Consider the following 21198-nt stretch of genomic DNA (forward strand, 5'->3'; position numbering starts at 1 on the left):
TCCTCATTAACTCAGCATTTTCTGGTACTTTTCTGATCAAACTTGAGTGCAGACTCTCCCACTTTGGGTTAAGCTGGGGGTTCTTCCCATGGGGTTTCCTTGGCTTGGGAGCCAATCGACCATGTGAGCCACAGGATGATTCAAACAGCGGGCTTGAAATTAATGTGATTTCTGCTAGTTACATTAGCTCAATACAGTATTAAAGTAAACAAAGAAGGAAGTCAGTCTGGAAATATCTGTCAACTGACTTTTGGAAACACTCCACTAAGATCGACAGTTATCAGGTAGCTTGAAACAGGATGCAGTTCTCTAAGAACAGGAGTACTCCCTTATTAAACAGCAGGGGAATAAAAATAAATGGGGTTGGCCAATATACTTTATCTGGCAGAATCATCATGAAGACTGTCACAGTTCAGGGCAACTTTACCTGTATTCCCCCCTCATGGTCAAGGGCACCCACTCTAAGTTTCTGGTTCCCAGCCATTCTCTCTCTTGGGCAGAGACCTGTCTCTCTCTCCCTCCTGAGTGTGTTTTTTTTTTTCCAGACTGCATAGTTTCCTGCCTACACGGGTGACATTCCCAGCAAGCCAGACTGCCTAAACAGGTTAGCATCTGCACTTTGCTTTTCCTCCAGAGGCCATAAACCGCATAAGGGCCCGCAGTTGTAAGTTTCCACACAGCTCTTTATAAGCAAGCGCATTATTCTTAAGGTGAAAGCATGATAGAGAAAATATATTAAAAGCAGTAAAGAAACCTACGTGCATGCTAAAAACCTTATTAGAGGTCACCCTAACTCCAGCCTCTGGCGCTACTCCAGCCTCAAGCTCTAGTAGCTGTCAGTCCTTCAAAACACACAGCTGGGTTTTCCCCATGGTTACAAGTTCATAACTGTCTGAGGTCTGATCTACACTGCCTGGTTGTGTATGTGTTCACACTTAAATTAGTCTCCCGCCAATGCAAGCGCTCCATTACACCGACATAACACCACCATTTCCCCAAGCGGTGTTGAGCCATGCTCGATGTATTGAAGACGATGCAGAACAAATATAGACACTGCATTATCTGTGTCGACCCTAACCGTCCTCCAGCAGGTGTCCTACAATGCCTGACACTGACGGCTCTGGCCTCAATTGTGAACGCCACTGCCCAGGGGTCAGGGACACCAGAAGGCCCTCTTCCCCTTTTAAAGCCCTGTGAATTTTTGAAATGCCTTTTTCTGATTGTCCAGCTTGGCAAGCACACTTAACAGCTCTCCATTGGGGTGTCCAACTGCCCAGCTGACCATGCTGGCAACATGCTCCAGACGCGCTCCAGCTTGAGTAGACAGGAGATATTAGATTTCCTGGGCCTGTGTGGCAAGAACAGCTAAGAATCGGGTGTAGAAACATGGACATCTACGAGCAGATTGCATGGGGGTTGCAGGAAAAGGGGGACAACAGGAACTAGCAGAAGGGCCATGTGAAAGTGAAGGAACTGCCGGACGCACATCAGGCCAGCGAGGCCAACAGTTGATCTGGTGCCGAGCCACAGACCTGCCATTTTTACAAAGTGCTACATGCCATACTTGGTGGAGACCCCACCACCACCGAGTCACATGCCCCTCACGTTAATAGCTAAGTCAAGGAGGTGGAGGAAGAGGAGGAGGATGGGGGACATACAACTGTGGGCTCCAGCTATGCCACGAGCCAGGACCTGTTTGAGACTCCACCACAGTCCAGTCAGTCAAGCATGGGCGAGTCCGAAGCAGGGAAAGGAACCTTGAGTAAGTATATCAATTTATTTCCCATCACAGTGATGGAACCCCCAACTTAGCAGGACACAGCTAACTCTTCATTAATTTACTCTTATGAGAAGAGGCAACAAAGAGAGGTAGAGTTAGTTAGGCAAGAGGAGCCATGCAGAGCACTTTGTTTATGTACACAGGGATGTCCTGTAAATCCTCCTGAGAGAACTGATGAAACTTTCATGGAGGTACTCTGCAATCCTCTCCCGTAGGTTTCTACGGATGGCAGCCTTATTTCTTCCTCCACGGTAGGACACCTTTCCACACCAGTCAGCAATAACTTCAGTAGGCACCATTGCAGTAAACAGGCTAGCTGCTTACGGGCCCAGGCAACTTTGGGATGCCAGCAAGCAGCTGATTCTCTCGCTGTGCCTTTGTTACCCTCAGGAGTGAGATCAGCGATAATCATCACCGCCCGTAGAAAATAGTGCCAGGATTCTGTGCCAGTACCCTATACTCAGTTTCATGCAACTGAGCAATTCCCTTCTCATTTTCCTCACCGATGGCGGGCCATACTCACCATGACTGGAGCTGGGCATGGTACCCATGCATAAGCACTCCAAAGCAGAAGCCAAAATAGGGATATGTATGATGTCTACTGCGCTATTGCATGTCTTGTTTAAAACTTATGGGGAGCAAGGGAAGGGAGATCTGAAACTTAATTTATGCTTTCCTTTGAAACTATACTGGCAATTGTACCTGTGTATGTTTTACCATTGCACCTTGAGGGGTCCCCCCCACACCCACAGAACACATGAGCCTGATGAGGAGGAGAAAGAAGAGGACTCAAGATGACATGTTCAGTGAGATCCCGTAAGCCAATGCTGCATCAGACCATGAACAGACCACTTGGAGGATGAATATGGCAGACTGCATGGAGAAAGGCCCAGGATTTGGGGAGGGAAATGCACCCGGACATAATAGGACTTCCCTGGCAGCAAACATGCCCCAGACTCTTTTCGACCTACAGGTTCAATGATCCCAGGCCCACTTCTCTTTGCAGTCCATGGTCAACTCCAGTATAGCACTTCCCTAAACTCCCCCTCGACATTCCATGTGGCATCATGGGCCACATTCCTACCTCTACCTCTCCACTCCAGGGGACCTTAAGGATAACCACAGCTTCACATACTGACCTGTCAGAGCCACTGTTGATACATGCGTAGCTAAAATGGACATGAATGTTCCTTCCCTTTCTTTAAGCTCTGTTCCATAAATTTATTAAAGTCTTAATGTATTTGCTTTTAACTTGCACAGAATTTTTTTTTAAATTGTTTTCATTACTCAGTAAAACTCTCTTGTTTGGGAAATAATTCATCTTTATTAGTTCCCAATATATGCTGCAGAATGGCTGGCAGTATTGAAAGCACCCACTTATTATTGTGCACAACTCATGGGATCAGTGACAAACAGTGTAATAATCATAAATGTACCAGAAGCATCACACTATTAATAGGTGCATTGTCAGTGTTATATTCATAGATGAGCACGAAGCACCACATAATTCCTAACAGGCCCCCAAACTGCAAGGCCAGGTAGAGCACAATACACCACAACACATTACTGTGGCTCACTGTTAAAATGCCGTTTCAAAGACTCCCTGAGCCATATAGTTCTGCACTGGGTTCTGATAGCCCTTGTGTTGGGCTGTTCAAACTCAGCAGGGAGCTGCTCTGCCTACGCCCTCCACTCTAGCAGCAGCTTTTCCTCCTTTGCTTCACGGATATTATGCAGGACACAGCAGGCTACTATAACCACTGGGATATTTTTCTCATTGAGATCCAATCTTGTGAGTCAACAATTCCAGCACCGCTTCAATCTACAAAAATCACTTTAATTGTCATTCTGTACATGTTGAGCTGGTAGTTGAATCTTTCCTTGATGCTGTCGAGGTGGTTGGTGTACGTTTTCGTGAACCAGGGGAGTAAGTTGTAGGCTGGGTCCCCCTGGATCACTGTTGGCATTTCAACATTGCTACTGGTAGTCTGCCAGTCAGGAAAAAAACGTCCCTGCTTGTAGCTTTCTGAACAGTCCTGTGTTTGTAACCATAGAAAAATGGCCCTTTCTGTTGATGTACTCTGTGGCAAGGTGGTTTGGTGCCAAAATAGGGATATGTAGGAGTCTATTGCTCTACGGCAGTTTGGGAACCCCACTGCAGCAAATCCATCCATTATGTCCTGAACGTTGCTGAGAGTCACAGTCCTGTGTAGCAGGAGACAATTAATGGCCCTGCACACTTGCATGACAACAGCCCCCCACAGTGGATTTTCCAAATCCAAAATGATTGCTACTGGTCAGTGGGAAATCTGTCAGCACAAGTTTCCACAGGGCAATTGCCACTCAATTCTCCACTGTCAATGCAGATCTCAGTCTGGGGTCCCTGTACGGGAGGGCTGAGGCAAGCTCGGCACACAAATCCAGGAATGTGACCTTGTGTAGCCGAAAGTTCTGCAGCCACTGTTTGTCATCCCAAGCCCGCATTACAATGCAATCCCACCACTCAGTGCTGGTTTCTCAGGCTCAGAAGCAGTGCTCCACCATTTTCAGCTGCTCCATGAACACTACTACCAATCTTTAATTGGTTCTTGCTATGTCCAACAGCAAATGGATCTCCAGGAAAAATCACCCCATTCCCTTGCAGCTCTGCAAATACTGGAAGATCTTGTGTCCTGTGCTTATAATGTCCATGACAGTAGTGTAGAGTTGCGCAGGTTTAATGCTTCTGTCAGAGATGGTAGACAGTGACAAATCCTGCATGAGTTAATTGGATTTTCAAAATAGGTGTGAAAATTATGAGATAGAAATAGCATGATGGGATGGAGAAAGTTGCATGATGGGAACTTCACCCTGCTGTCCCAGTCACCCCTGCACGACTTGTTTCTGCTCCCCCATGCATTGCCAAAGCTTCCCAAAAGACACTGCACTGGATACCTGCCCATGGTGCACTACGCTGTGCATCAAAACAAGCACTCATGGTGAGTGCATGCAGGGCCAACGCAAGGAACCAAGTGTGCGTGCACGCAAGCAATATACTAACTGTGGTGGCTTTCTGCCAATGTAACTTGCATTGGCAAAAGTTTGTAATGTAGACATGCTTTCAGATTCAGAAGCAGAACCACCATGAATAATTCAGTCTTTCCTTTATACAGTGTAGGCCTTTAATCTTGGTTTCAAGTAATGGGTGATCAGCAGACACTGGCCCACTCTTCAGGGCGCAGCTTCAAAAGGCTGCGTTTTTGCATAATTGGAGGTGGGGAATCTGTATTCACCTCCCCCTAAATATTAACACTTTTGTTCCAAAAGTCCATCTTTGTCTGGCACACTGTTCAATATAGTCCTTTGAACCCCCAGGTCTCGCATTAGTCACAGCTCTCCCAAGTGGTTACATACAGTCCCAGCAGAGGATAGATCTGTGGCAGCCACATGATGCCCCAAAACAGGCTTCACATCTTCTCTGCCCCAGATAAAAGCCTTCTCCAAGGATTTAGGGCTACCTGACAGAGAACAGGGGCTCAGTCACATCTGGAAGGCCAGTAACTATAGCAGAGCCTTTTCCAAATGATAAAAGAAGAAAAACAAAGAATGAAGCAAAATATTCAATGCAAGACTTGAGACTATTAGCTCTGATAGATTTTATAATCTACTCTTTTAGGGATACAACATGGTACCTTTTTAAGGCTAACAAGCTAAAGTTTAGGGTAAGTTAGCATAACAAGACACTAATTCCACTGGTGTCGTTTACACACCAATGGGGCTGATGCAGGAAAAGCAACAAACAGGGCTTGGTAAGGAAGTAAAAAGCAGGGCAAAAGATGAAGAGAACCTAATTGTCTTACCCACACTTTCCATGATGTGTTGGTCTTCCTTAAGTCTAACATAAGCCCCTCAGACTAAATTCACCACTGCCGTAAGCACTGTAGTCAGTGGCATTGCACCAGTTTACACCTGTAAGGACTTTAGCCCCTTGCCTTACAGTGCCAGGTGCCCATCTATGGTGCTATATATTTTTTGGCTAGAAGTGGTCTTGTGAATGTTAACGCATATTTACTGCCTGTAAAAGGAAAATTTATATCTAGATTTAGGACCAGACAGCCACATAGTAAGACAATATATCACAAGCCTATAAGAACGGATTCCTCAAGAGAAACTTTCAGTTCAAGTCTAACATTTCTGCTTGCTATAAAGCAGACTTCTGGACTTTATCACATTCAGGGACATCTTCCAAATAACAGGCCTTGGTTTTAAACTATCTGCACTTTAAATGGGAGTCTCATTCGCTGAAATCCTGTGCCACGCTTCGAAAATGTGGGTGTTTATGTCTAACCATAGATTTAAAAAAGAAGGGGGGGGGGGGAAGGAAATAAGCAGATCTTCAAATGCTTTGGTGTTCAAATCAGTCTATACATGCTACTGCGCTTTTATGGCTTCTGTTCAGCTCAGTCCATTAGACCCTACTTAGAGCCAGGAACTGCCTAGTTTAGTCCTGGCTTCAACACTGACTCTGCAATACCTGGGATGAGATATTTCACCTCTCTGACTCAGCTGAAATAGAGATAATACTTAACTCCCTCTCTCTGAGAACTTGTCATGCCTGTATATTTTTCTATGTCTAGACAGCCCCATGTGAGTGTTCATTGTTCTATGAAGCATGTTTGTTAAGGTTTAAGGTCCATTCTGGTATCAGCCAAAAGGCATGAGTTAAGATATGCTTACAATTTTATGGGCACAAGGTGGGGGAAAAAGGCCCATCAAGTTACTAATGTTCTGAAACCACAACAAAAGGCAGAACACACTGAGCTCTGAGCAGCTAGCGGAGTTCCGCAGCACAGATGCCTGGACTGGCTCTGCCCTTCATAGCCACTATCAGTGCAATCAAAAAATCAATTTTTAATTTGCACGGCTCTCTTGTTCTTTAAGTTTATCTTCTCCAGGACCCAAAGCATCGGCCACTTCTAGAGATGAGATCTCTGCCACTGGAGGCTTTCCCATGAAAGAGCCTTGACCGCAGTCACCCGTCCTTCCTCGTTTGTGCTTTGCTACAGAATCACCAAAATCAGAGCTGGAACAGGTCCATTAGGTCATCCAGCCTCCCTCTCAGCCAGCACAGGATTGGTCCCTGCAGGCTGTTTCCGAGGGCTTTACCCTTTAGAATTGTTTCACTCGTTTCCAAAATAACAACCCATCTCTGCTTCAGACTTGACTGCAATATTGCACTACAAACTACAGTGCCATGGTCCCCTGCTGGTTCCCAACATTCATTTGTCAGGAAGCGCTAGCTTTCCAAAGCAAAGGAAACCACTCTCCCCTACCCATCCCTTGTATTTTAACCTGCAGGACCCACTATTCCAAGCAGAGAGCCTCTGGCTACGGTAGTAAATACTGCATGCGGACAGCATAGCCAACACCTATATTCAGCCATGAAGAGAACCTATTACAGCATGAGGACTGGATCACTCTGGAATCTCTTTTGCTTTCAAGTGCTGGTTTTCACAGCCATTGAAGTGGTGCCAAATATATTAACTGTTTCACTGCTGCTTCCCTACTTCCCAATGTGTGCACCACAGTAGTGTTTATCTAGCCTCACATTCCATCCAAATCCCACTCAGATGTAGCGACATACCAGGTACAATCAGCAGCATTTTTCTGAGGAGCCTGGCGCCTTAGGCAGCAGCAAAGCCGTTAAAATTAAAGTTACAATGTAAATAAGGTGCATGTGCCAGCCAGAGGCGGCCATGCTGTGGAGAGACTGATGAAAAGCGTGCAGCAGGAAGAGCTAGTAGAGTAACGCCCCTCTCCTGACGGCACATCAGTGCTCTAGGACTTTTCCGAGGGGTAGCTCTTGACTGAGTAGACCTGTCCCCTGAAGTGCTAACAGTAGGCCCCACTAACCCCTGGGCACCAAGTAACTGACTCAATCTTCGTTTCATAAGGTATTGCTGGCAACACAAGGAGCTGCACGGTGCACGTGAGAGTCAGCAGTAGAGTGCAGAGCCCCTCTCTCCTGGGGGGTTCAGGGTTTTTATCTATAGTTTAATTTTCAGGCCATACTGCTGCGGCCAGGTATAATTTCACATAAGGGGGTGGTGAATACAGGGAATGTGTTTCCACTGAAACCAGAAGGCACTTGAGTCCAGCAGCATTAATAGAGTTAAGCCCTGATGATGATGTGGATTTCAGCGTAGTACTTTTCATACTTGCCACCTTTAGGAAGCAACAGGGCATCTGAAGATAAAGTGGCAGCAGCAGGGCAGGGCGGGGCGGGGCGGGGCGGGGCGGGCTTCCCCCCCCCCTGTACTTACCCCAATAGTCAGGACGCATCTGCTTGGGTGGGTTAGCTACATCCACTACACCAGGGGTGGGCAAACTTTTTGGCCCGAGGGCCACATTGGGGTTGCAAAACTGTATGGAGGGCCAGGTAGGGAAGGCTGTGCCTCCCCAAACAGCCTGGCCCCTGCCTTTTTTCTGACCCCTCCCACTTCCCGCCCCCTGACTGCCACCCTCAGAACCCCTGACCCATCCAACCTCCCCTGCTCCTTGTCCCCTAACCGCCCCCTCCCAGGACCCCCCGCCCCTAACCGCCCCCGGGACCCCGCCCCCTATCCAACCTCCCTGCTCCCAGTCCCCTGACTGCTCTGACCCCGATCCACACCCCCACCCCTTGACAGGCCCCCCAGGACTCCCACGCCTATCCAACCCCCCCATTCCCTGTCCCCTAACCCCTATCCACACCCCCGCCCCCTGACAGGCCACCCAGGACTCCCACACTTATCCAACCCTCCCCATCCCCCGACCACCTCCCAGAACCTCCACCCCATCCAACCGCTCCCTGTCCCCTGACTGCCCCCTGGGACTCCCCACCCCTTATCCAACCCCCCGACCCCCTTACCATGTTGCTCAGAGCAGCATGTCTGGGAACCACGCCGCCCGGCCGGAGCCAGTCACGCTGCTCGGCAGGCGCGCCCAACCCCACCACCCAGAGCGCTGCCCACACGGCGGCGTGACTGCGTGGGAGGGGGGACAGCGGGGAAGGGGCCGAGGGCTAGCCTTCCCGGCCGGGAGCTCAAGGGCCGGCAGGATGGTCCCGCGAGCCGGATGTGGCCTGCGGGCCATAGTTTGCCCACCTCTGCACTACACTGTCCTACTACTCATAGCCCCATTGGTCCCCAAAGGCAGTAGGTCTTGGAGTTAACTACAATTGGGTGAAGTTTTTCAGACAAATAGTTTATTTGCACACACAAAAAAAAAAGCCGTTTCAGTCGACCCAGAACTATTGCGAATTTAACATGGATTTGTCAGATTCGAGCAGGGGGGGGGAAATCAGGCTAGGTTCGCAAGGCTGGAGGAGGTGGTGAGGGGTGGTGTCCTCCCTTAACTTTCAGGCCAGTGGTTCGAGCCCTTACCTGGGATGCAGGAGATCCAGGTTCAACGCCCTGCAGAGTGCCCTGACCATCAGGCTGTAGAACAGCTTCAACAGGAGCAAATGAGACCTCTCCAAGTTCCAGAATAACCTACTGCCTGGTGGTTAGGGCACTGGGGGCGAGGCCAGGGTTCAAATCCCTAGATCAGAGCAGGGTTTTGAATTGGTGAGTGCCCTAATCACTGGGCTAAAAAGTGAAGGGGGGCAGCATCTCCTCCTCCTTCTGTCTCGAGAATCCAGTGCCTGGACACCGGAAGTTTCAGCTCAAACATGTTCCGTCTGATCTGAAATGGACTTTTTCGAGTCACCAAATTTTTTCAGATTCAGTTTGACTCAAGTAAATCCATCGTAACCACCTGACAACTTCCCCCCCCCCCTCCCCCCCAATCAGGTACTGGCCTATTTCTAGCGCTAACGTCCCCCTCTCAGATGCAGGGGGAGTTTCCCCCTCTCAGACCTATTGTCTCGGTCTCTGCAGATTCAGACAGAAATGGCTGCAGCAGTTACACTCTGGTCATATTTGCAAGCGCTTCTTCAGTCACAAGGGCTAGAAATAGCTTTTATAAAAAACAGCTGCTGATATTCTGCCATAATCACTTGACTCCAGGAGATGGGGCCCTAGCCATGGGCCTACAGGACCAATGCTTCAATCCAGCGCTGGGCAGCTATGGCAGTGCTATAGCTCTCCTCTGGCACAAGTACACAGGCTAGAGAGACAAAGTTGCCATCAAACCATTTCCAGGTCCAGAGGGCAGATATTCTGCTTCAGCTCACGCACTGTTTCCATTGCTGTGAAACCCCACCTTCATCACAGTTCACACAGCTTTGAGGGGACTCGACAAGGATGAATCTGGACCTGGTGCCTTTATTTCTACTTGTAACTTAGGACCTACTGTGCATTTACCAATGCTTATAGAATTAGGACTCACTTTCTGAATGTACATGAGCCATGACTGAATGATGGAGGAAGGGGAGGAGGGAAATTGCATGGGGGATTGGAGAGAAAGTTCCCAAGAAGCCACCCTATGTTTTATTGTTCTCTCTCAGCCTGGCGCTGGCTCTTGCTAGAGAGTGTTACCCATTTTCCAGCATTACAGGGTAACGCTCTTTCACTTTCAGGCCCAGTTTCATTCACGTCACCCTCCTGAGCCTTTGCATCCTGCAGCACAGCAACCTGGCATTTGAAGTAGTGGGGGCTTTTAATAATCTGCAATGTCAGAATTCGTGTCGGCAGAACAACACCCCAGTAAAGATAGGCACTAAACCAGAGCGCGTATTACCGCTGAAAGGAAAACGGATCTCTCTTTTCTTTCAGGAAGCCACTGAGCATGCACATGCTGCTGCAGCCTGCAGAAAAACACAGCACCATCTGCACCGAAAATTAAAGCCTCCCATTCCAATTCTAGTTAACGCTTCACACTTCTGCCAGGAGAAGGCCCAAAGTAACAGATTCCAACAGGCAAAGCTTCCATCTTGAGCAGAGCGGCTACTGCATATGCACCAGTGCATCCTGTACTGGGAACCATAGTCTCTGACAGCTGCACCTCCATATTAGTGGTGAGGGCTGCTGCCATTTTCTTAGTGGAATAATAAATAAATATCACCACCATATAGCTCTTATATAGCCCTCTGTAAAGCACTTTGAGCTCTACTAAGGCAAGGGCAGTACGTATTGAAATGAGAGGTCAGACTGACTCTCTGAAGCCCAAGAAAGATTTGGAAGAGAGCCAATGGGAAACTTTAGAAGATTTGTTCGTTAAAGAGAAAGGATGGTTCACTGGTTAAGATAGCCTAGGACTTGTGAGACCTGAATTCCAGTCCCTGTTTTGCCACAGACTTCCGGTGTGATCTTGGACAAATCACTTAGCCTCCATGCCTCAGTTCCCCATCTGTACAATGAGGAAAGTATCATAGAAATATAGGACTGAAAAGACCTCGACAGGTCATCTACCCAGGCCCCAGGTCTGAGGCAGGACTAAGTATTATCTAGACCCTCTCTGACAGGTGTTTATCTAACCTGTTCTTAAAAACCAACAATGATGGAGATTCCACAACCTCCTCAAGTAATTTGTTCCAGTGTTTAACCACCCTGACAGTTAGGAAGTTTTTCCTAATGAATAACCTAAATCTCGCTTGCTTCAGTCTAAACCCATTATTTCTTATCCTGTCATCCAGGGATAATAGCACTGCCCTACATCACATCTTGAATAGGGGTCACCCCATCTCAAAAAAGATATATAGAATTGGAAAAGGTACAGAGAAGGGCAACAAAAATTATTAGGGATATGGAACAGCTTCCATATGAGGAGAGATTAATAAGATTGGGACTTTTCACCTTGGAAAAGAGACGACTAAGGGGGGAATATGATAGAGGTCTATAAAATCATGACTGGTGTGGAGAAAGTAAATGAAGTGTTATTTACTCCTTCTCATAACACAAGAACTAAGCGTCACCAAGTGAAATTAATAGGCATCAGGTTTCAAACAAACAAAAGGAAGTATTTCTTCACACAACGGACAGTCAACCTGTGGAACTCTTTGCCAGAGGATGTTGTGAAGGCCAAGATCATAACAGGGTTCAAAAAAGAACTGAATAAGTTCATGGAGGATAGTTCCATCAGTGGCTATTAGCCAGGATAGGCAGGGATGCAAAACCATGCCCTGAAGCATCCCTAGCCTCTGTTTGCCAGAAGCAGGGAATGGGCGACAGACGGGATGGGTCACTTGATGACTGTCTGTTCTGTTCATTCCCTCTGAAGCACCTGGCTCTGGCCATTGTCAGAAGACTGGGCTAGATGGACCATTGGTTTGACCAAGTATGGCCGTTCTTATGCTGTTATGAGGGTAAATTCCTTAAAAGATTGGGGATGCCCAGATATTATGTTAATAGGGTCAAATAAAGTACCTAAGGGATCAATTTATCTTTCTTAAGGTCCAACGACCCTGCTGAAGGTCTGGTTGGGGCTATAGAAGGGTTGTGCCTTGCTAGCACTGACACAAATTAGTCACATTTACCGCAGTACTGGTTGCAATTTAAGGTGGTGATCTTGGTCTACAAGCCTTACCCTGTTCCAATTTTGGTTAGTTTAGCCACTGCCATTCCCTGTTCCCAATGGGGTGTTAGCACTAAGCGTCCATGGAGTCAGGCGCTGGGGATCTGGAGGCAGAGCACTCACCTCTGGAAATCACTTCCCCTATTAGCCTGAGAAAAACCAAATGTAGTGAGTGACCTTCAGGGCATGGAACAGTTATTTATTCTGGTAGCACCCTCAGTATGCGAAGTGCTGTCCCCATAGCTAGGGCAGGGCCTATCTAAGATGACAAATGACACCCGAAGGCTGGAGGAGAGGAATGCAATCAAAAATATGTATGAATTTGATATACATTTTAAAATGAAACACCCAGCAACTATACCAACTTCCCCTCCACCCGTTCAGCATTAATTGGTCAGTTCCTTGTAGGCATCACAGAAGTATATCTTGAGAATGAACTGGAAGGAGGTGAAGGTAGTGGCCTTCTGAATCAGTTCAGGGAAGGCATTCCATGTGTAGGGGGAAGCATAAAGAAAGCATGATGCGGACGTGCGGGAAGACCCAGTTGGTATCACTGGCATAGCAGAGGGATAGGGGGGTTCAAGAAGAAAGGAGGATAAATCGGATGGCTCAGAGTTGCTGAGGCCTTGAAGGAAAAGATGAGAAGTTTGAACTTAACGGGTCAGACAAGAGAAATCAATAGAGGGATTCAAAGAAGGGGTAAGACACTCTGCATGATGGACAAGCCAGAATATGAAGTTGGCTGCTGTATTTTGAATAGACGGTAGAGGGCATCAAGGAGGTGGACGGGTGGGGAAGTTACAATAAATCAATACAGGAAACAGCGACAACCTAAATGAGAGTTTCCCTGAGGCTACATCTACACTTGGAGCTAGGGGTGGGATTCCCAGCTCACGTAGACATACTCGCCCTAGCTCTCATCAAGCTAGTGCACTAAGAATAGGAGTGTAGCTGCAATCACACGGGAAGCAGCAAGCAGCGACATGGACTAGCTGTCCCAGGTTGTGCACTCATAGGATCTAGGCAGGTTTGTACTTGGTTGACTAGCCCAGGCCATCACTCACTGCTGTCCATGCTACCATGACTACACTACTATTTTTAGAGCACTAGCTTGAAGAGAGCATGAGTGTATTTACAGGAGCTGAGAATCACCCTCCACCTGCTCCAAGAGTAGACTTGGATGGAGAGAGGGCAACTGCATCTTTCGAACAGAAGCTCTTCAGGGCAGATATTGTCTCCATTGTGTTTGTGTGGCATTCAGCAAACGGGATAGAGATCCCAACTAAAGCCTTTGGACTACCAGACTATGGACATTTACGAACAGTAGTAATGGCTGGAATGAGTGGAGGGTGGGAAATGAGTAGTTGCTACTATGGAAACTCTGAATGAATGTTACATCCAGAGGTTTGACAATGGGATCATTTTTAGGAATAAACTCCCATTTATATCCTCTGTAGGTAGTAAGTAATAAATAAATAAAAGGGTTTATATAGCCTGCAGGCTGCATCCACAAGATGGCGGTATAACAGGAACACGGCTCAAATTCCCAGGAAAGCGCAGTGGTGCTCTCATGCACTGTAAGAGGACTAATGCAGCACACTGTACAGGCAACCCAGCACTACTATACTCAGTACTTCTATAGTGCATTCCACCAGAGGATCTCCAAGGGTTTTTACAAAGCTCAGGTCTCTCTCCATTCTACAAATGGAGGAACAGACAGGGTAAGTGATTTCCCCACGGTATCACAGCCAGGATGGTCTAACACCCAGCCCCGGGTCTAACCACTAGGCCATGCCATGGCACTGTTATGTACACTGGGAGAAAGTAAAACCCTAGTTACAAGCACAAATTTCTCTGCCAATTATTTGCAAATGGCAAGAGTGCAATTTCAGGCAGACGTGGCTGGGGAGTTTATTTACATTTCAAGAATATACATTTTAAAGGGGAAAAAATAGGTATGTAGGCATCTAAACTGCAAATCAGTAACAGCACAAAACAGGGGTGCAAAGAAGAAGGTGCAATGCAGCTGCCTGACCGGAGAGCACAGTTAGTTATTTGTGCCCACGTACCAGGAAACTTGGCTTTGTATTTTTATTCAATTTGAAAATCCCCTTTTTAAAAGAGAAAGTCACCCCTGCTGCAAAACCCCTGAGTCAGCACAAACAGATCAGCCCAGCAATCTGTATTCGCAGTGAGGTACAGAAAAGGGATAAAAGTCACTTGCCTTGGAAATGGGTCTGGTGGAGAGATTATGTTCCATTTTGTGAAATATGGTGCATTTCTAAGTTTAGAAAATTGCTTTTCCTAAGTGTTTTTAGGAGACAGCACTAAGTTACACCTACGGGTCGGCACAGAGGTATCCCTGCAGTCAGAGGCAGTGACACCCCTTCCTCCAATACATAATTGCTTTATGAATGAATGGCATTGCCCTCTTGCACATGGCCCATTAATACTTTAGCTAGAAAAGCTATCCTCTAGTACAGCTGTCCCCAAAGGGTGGGGAGAGTCCTCCCTTAAGAGGGCAAGGAGGAACATTCGGGGTGGGGCAGGCTGCAGGCCAGCCCCCACAGGGGATTGGGGAGGGAGCACGCACCACCCAGCCCCCGAGCCCGCTCCCAGCCCGGGGTGGCATGGACACATTCTATTACTGGTAAGGGGGGCAGGGAGGATGCGAGAGGAAAAGTTTGGGCACCACTGCTCTAGTTCAAGCTGCACATGGCCAGAGCTCTAGTCCCAGTTCGTCCAGGGAAGGGGTGGGTTACACAGTATCTGTCGCTGGCGGCACAAATTTATTACAGCTTTCCCCTGGCTGAGGGTATTTCGCTACCCATCAGTCTATGTCACATGCTGCATAGAGACAGCTCTGCTTTACCTTTCTGGTTCTTCTTTCACTACAGCGAACTGGGCTGACTGACGGTTTGACCTCGTCTGATCCTGCACCTTCTCGCTGCCCTCCAGCTCCTGCTCCAGGGAGGAGCTGGTGCTGCCCTCCCTGCTGACATTGCTGCTCCGCCCAGGGCTGTTCTCTGTGGAGGCCCTCGGTGACTCGGTGTTCTGCTTCAGGGTCTGTAGCTTGGCCAGCGGGATAATGTCACAATTCTGCGGCCGGTGCCATACGGTCCGCTGGGTGGTGGCATTGTAGTAGTAGAACCGTGAGGTGTTCGGGTCAAACAGTTCCCACCACTGGTTCTCGTTGGTGCGCTTTATGCGGACGCCAGCGGGCGGATCCCACACACACTCCCCTGTGATGAGGTTGGCGTACATGCGCTCCCGGGTTCGAGGCTCTATGATTTCCACCCATTCCAGCCTGAGGGAGAACAAAGAGGGACAATTAAAAAGCTGTAGCAGTTGCCCAGAACCAGCTAGGAAGGTAGGGTGGAGAGCAAAGGCTGCTTGGGAGGGGATGCAAGTCAGGTTTTCCCAAACCCTGGCTTGCACTATTCCCTATACAAGGCTATGGAGTCCAGTGAATCTCCCTTAAACGCATCCCTTCTGAAAGGCCTTTGCCCCATCCCCAGCTCACAGCACAGAGGGGAGTGAGCTAATCTGATGACCATCTAAAAGGCATTTTTTTAAAAATCCAAGCACTAACCAGATGTGCTACATTTTAGCTCTGACACTTTTTTCCTCTAGCGTCCTGAACCACCACCCTACTACCCTCATTAGTACATTGTCTATTCAGATTCAAAACTCCTCAGGGCAGAGACTGGGCTGAGAAATGCTTAGCATGCTGTTGGCACTCTCAAATAATAAAGAAATACAGAGGAATAAAAAGGTGATGCTAAGAGAGAGCAACAAAGTCCAGCAACAACCACATATAATATGGAAATGGAACCACTTTCTAGAAATATAGAACCACTGCAACTAGTGACTGCAGTCCTGAGCACCAGATTTGGCCCCATTTATCTATTTCCAGGGGAATCTTAGAAGCCCTTTTTGCAGGATTGCTGCAGACTTTCAGACAACACTGAGCGTAACTGGTGTTTGTGAGAAGGAGTTTAGTACTCATGAAAATGGAGAGCTAAACATTGGACAGAGGCTGATATGATGTTGCTAAGAGCTGTAGCAAGCTTCTCTGCATACAACTATGCCAATGAATCTCGATGCTCACCTTCAGCACCTTTTACCTCTCCATTACTAAGTCCCCCCAAAAGTCAGCTGCTGCCCTCACTCCCCACCTAGAGCATACCCTGCTATTCCAGTCCTGGGCTCCAACAAAGCTCTGCCAGCATCCATGTCTTTATCTCGACTTCCAGCACCCATTGCTATGCTAGTGCTGAGTCTCCGAGTTCTCTCACCTCCCACCTTCTACACAGGAGTTCTCGCAACAAATTTTTGGGTGGCCTCAGAGTGCGGCCACCAACTCTTGCTGGTGGCTGCTCTGACAATTTTTCCTAAAATACTTAACCAACCGTAGGAAAAACAAATTACAATGATTTGGAGATGTATATATGTGCATATGTATTTATTTATGTAGGGGTTTTTTGCAGATTCAATAATAAACATAATGTACAGCTGTTTATTCTTTACTGGACCTCAACAGAATAGAAACACAAATAAGTTGCTTTGCATGTTTTGCCTTTAAAAAAAAAAAAAAAAGACTTTCTAGCTAGTAAGTCTGCTACAGTGAAAAGTGATATTTGTATATTTGTTAATATCACTTTTCACAGCAGACTTACTCAGCCCCAGCAAACTGGGGGACAAATTAAGCCCTGGGTGGGGAGGGAGGAAGGGAGCCAGGGGCGATGGGGGGCTGAGGAGGCAGCAGAGGACGGGACGACGTTCAGGGAGTGAGCCCATGGCTGAATCCTTGGGGCCAGAGCCCGAAGACCTGCATCTCAGGGATGGAGCCCACTACCACACGGCCAGAGCCTGCTGCCCACCACCCAGGGATGAAACCCAAAGCCTGAGTCCCACCAGGAAGGTGAGGAACTCAGATTGGCCACCTGCTCCTACAGTGTTTGTGGCTCCAGAAGGTGGCAGGGCACAGCCCCTGCTGGCGGCACTGGGGGATGGGCCACTGCTTTGCTGCCCCCCCCCCCCCTCCCAATCACCACCCAGGAGGCTCTGCCTGCAAGAAAAGCGCCTAGTGGCTGCATTTAAGAAACGGATATGCATGGTGATTCCAGCACATGCTGCTGGCCACCTGCCACGTTTCCTGATTCCCCAATCTCCTGGCCGTGCCTCAACAGCTAGCATCAGCTCCAACGGCTCTTCAGCTCAGCAGCACTGACACAGACCCAGCTGCAGAAGGAAACTGACTACCACTGCACAAATCCTGCTTTGGGTCATTCTGCAGCAGACTCCAGGTGTCAAGAACTGGATGCAGAAAAGGAACTAACCTACCGCAGCAGGGGAATTGTGTATACACGGAAGGGATTAGCATGGTTCCCTCTGCTGTAGCTCAATGTATGTCTACACTGCAGCCGGGAGCGAACCTCCCTGCCCAGACAGAGATTCATGCTATAGGGCTAAACCTAGCACAGTAAAAATAGAAGTGTGGATGCTGCGGCTGGCTCAAGCCACTCCAGCTGCAGGGTAGACATACCCACCATGTGTCAAGTACTATCCTGACTCTGCAGAGACAGACCCAAACACAGTAGAAAAGAAAAAACCTTGAGCAGAAAATGACCTATTTATGCCCCATACCATTTCTCCCTCCCCCTCCCCGCCAAAAAACCCCCAAACATTTGGACACCCAAGTCTCCAGGTGAGCTACCGTTTTTTGTACCCTGCTGAGCTACCAAACAGGAAAACAGTTTTGCCTTGCTCACTAAAGAAGCTTCCTTGCTGATGTAGGAGAAAGGAAGGTTTAAAATCATATTCGTGGATAGAGGATCATTCCAGTCAGCAACACTCCAAGGAGCCTCATACATGTCAATCTATCCAGGATAGGACTTTTTCCCAGAGCCCCACAGATTCCATCTAGCCTGTGAAGTGGGATCTAGAGATACTGATCGGACTCTGAAGATCACTTCTGCAGATATATGGGAGCAAATCCGGACCCTCTACAATTTCAACCCCAATCTTGAATTTGCTACCAGATAGCCCAGGAGTGCCTGGACAGTACACACAGATTGCCATGCCAGGGGCACAAGACGGAAAGGGCATGCATCAAAGTGCTAGGCACTTCCCAGCAGCCCGGGACCCCTCTACAGAGGAGCTGAAGGAATGTGAACTCCACACATTTTGCAGGGGGCTTGGGGCACAAATATCACACTCTTCTCAGCCTAGAAGAGGAAGCCTGTATTTGGCCAATTAGAAATAGGAGACCACCAGTAAAAATAGCTCCAACTGTGACCCAGGACAGGACTGGAATCCCTGTCTCCTGAGAGGAAAAGCCAGAGCACACCAAGACCACCAGACCCACAGCTACACTGGAGAATCATAGAATATCAGGGTTGGAAGGGACCTCAGGAGGTCATCTAGTCCAACCCCCTGCTCAAAGCAGGACCAATCCCCAGACAGATTTTTACCCCAGTTCCCTAAATGGCCCCCTCAAGGATTGAACTCACAGCCCTGGGTTTAGCAGGCCAATGCTCAAACCACTGAGCTATCCCTCCCCATGCAATTCACTCCCTGTGAGAAATGGAACTTAGCTTCCTCGTGGCATTCTGAGGAGTAGCAGGCTCATAATGCTGGGAAATATCCCCCCTTCTTTACATCATTATTTCCCCTGCCTTTGGAGAAAGGGTTAAGACTTTACAGCTCTCCTGCTTTCTCCTCAGCCTTTTAATTTACCAGGGCTATTAATCAACTTGCACAACTCAATATATTAGCCCTTCATGAAACAACGGATCAATGCCCAAGGTACATTCACCTCAGCCACTTGCTTTAACACAATTGACCATAAGCGGGAGGCGAAGGGGAAAACTATCCATCCAAATAGTAAAGATCTGAGAAGAGCAAGCATTACACAATTATGTCCACCAGGCCTAGAGTCAAACAAATCCGAGAGGCCACGGGCCCTGTGGGGCTGCACGGAGCCCCTCTTTTCACAATAATGATCTCAGCCTCCTACAAAGTGTGCACTGGCTTTGGTTTTGAATCTCTGAAGAGTTGAGAGCAGCTAGGAAGGGGGGAAAAGCTTTTCACCACCACATTTTCTCATTTGTCTTTTTACTAACAGCAGCATGCTGAGCTTAGTACCTGTTATACGGAAATAAAGAGCCACCGTGACCACAAGCACAAGAGCCAGTCACTTTGGACCCAGTTGTAATACCCAATATTCCTACAGCACCATCTGAAAGAGACTGACTGGCACTAACCAGTTCAGCAGTACAGTAACTCCTCACTTAACGTAGTTCTGAAACAATGTTAAGCGAATCCAATTTCCCCATAAGAATTAATGTAAATGAGGGGGTTAGGTTCCAGGGAAATTTTTTTCACCAGACAAAAGACTATATTATATATTATACACACACACAGAGTATAAGTTTTAAACAAACAATTTAATACTGGTACACAGTGATGATGATTGTGAAGCTTGGTTGAGGTGGAGGAGTCAGAGGGTGGGATATTTCCAGGGAATGACTTACTGCTAAATGATGAACTAGCAATTGGCTGAGCCCTCAAGGGCTAACTCTCACACTCTACTGTACAAGACAGCAGGAAATGAGGGAGGGCAGACAGAGACAAACAGTGTGAGTGTGAGTGTGTGGCGCATTTCCCCTTTAAGTATAAAGAGTGGGGTCAGAAGTACACTGCCTTGTTAATTAGATCAGCAAGCTGAGACCAGACCACAGCTGCTGCTGCCTGGAAGCTCCCTCTGTTGTGTGTCCCTCCTGCTCTATGGAAGATGGGGTAAGCGGGATGCAGGAGTAGGGGGGAGGGGACACCCTGACATTAGCCCCTCTCTCCCTCCCCCCGCCCCCCCCAGCAAGCAGGAGTCTCTGGGAGCAGCTCCAAGGCAGAGGGCAGGAGCAGCACATGGCAGTGGGGGGAGGGACAGCTGCAATTGCTAGCCTGCTGGGCAGCTGCTGCACAGGGAACTTAGGGGAGCGGGGAGCTGATAGAGAGAGCGGATAGCGGGGCTGCCGGTCCACCCTGGTTCCAACCACCCACCAGCTAGCTCCACCGGGCTGCTCTTCCTGCAAGCAGTGGACAAAGCAGGCGGCTGGCAAATGATGTTAGAAGGGAGCATTGCACAACTTTAAACGAGCATGTTCCCTAATTGATCAGCAATGTAACAACGAAACAACGTTAACCGGGACGACTTTAAGTGAGGAGTTACTGTACATGCATTTCACAGGGGGAACTGAGGCTCAGACAGCCGAAGTGACTTGACTTGCCCACAGTCACACCAAGTCAGTGACAGATCTGGGATGAGAACCCAGAAGCCCCACACATCATCCTTTAACTGGTGGAGCTGTCACGGCGCCCATCACCTTGGAACCTTCGGTGCTGTAGAGTATTCTGGAATCTCTGTCTCCTCCCATTCCAGCCCCTGTTGCTGATTTTACAGTGCTTGCAATGAACACTGCTGGTGAATTCAGACAGGCTAGGCTACTGTGTTCTTACTTCACACATTAAAAAAGCAGAGAGCTTTGTACTCGCTGCAGGGTGCAATGAGACAACAGCAAAGACAGTATAATCATTAGGCAGCAGACTCCCTGTGTTATGTTGCACTTCAAAATGTTGCCGGTGCTCTACAAGGTGCCACATGAGAATGAAGGTGTGGTAATGCACACCAAAGTGCATTTTACTGGCAGAGAGAAGGGATGCCAATGATACCACGTGTTGTCTGCTTCAGTTCATGGAAGGAGCTGGGGCTACTCATTTTCTGGACAGACGGCATGGTCATGCAGTACAGGTGTTTTCCAAAGCTCACAGTTATAATACTGAGAATAAAAGACCTATATGTTCCCATGTGGGGGTAGGGAGAAATCCCTCCCTCCTCCTCTGCAAACTCCCACCCTCCCACCCCCGCAACACATACATCAGCA

At 48.1% G+C, this 21198-nt stretch overlaps 1 protein-coding gene across 1 annotated transcript in view; it reads right to left on the reverse strand.

The window, feature by feature from the left end:
- The window catches only part of ARHGAP39 (Rho GTPase activating protein 39), a 287928-nt gene extending 267237 nt beyond the window's left edge, over positions 1-20691 (reverse strand). Inside the window, exons 1-3 of the mRNA XM_065400194.1 lie at positions 20641-20691; positions 19999-20042; positions 15126-15563 (exon numbers count right to left, since the gene is read on the reverse strand). Of these exons, the coding sequence (XP_065256266.1) occupies positions 15126-15563; positions 19999-20042; positions 20641-20691 (533 nt within the window). The remainder of the gene's footprint in view (positions 1-15125; positions 15564-19998; positions 20043-20640) is intronic.
- Positions 20692-21198: the final 507 nt, after the last annotated feature.

The sequence above is a fragment of the Emys orbicularis genome, chromosome 2 (assembly GCF_028017835.1).
Source record: "Emys orbicularis isolate rEmyOrb1 chromosome 2, rEmyOrb1.hap1, whole genome shotgun sequence".
NCBI classification, from domain to species: Eukaryota; Metazoa; Chordata; order Testudines; family Emydidae; genus Emys; species Emys orbicularis.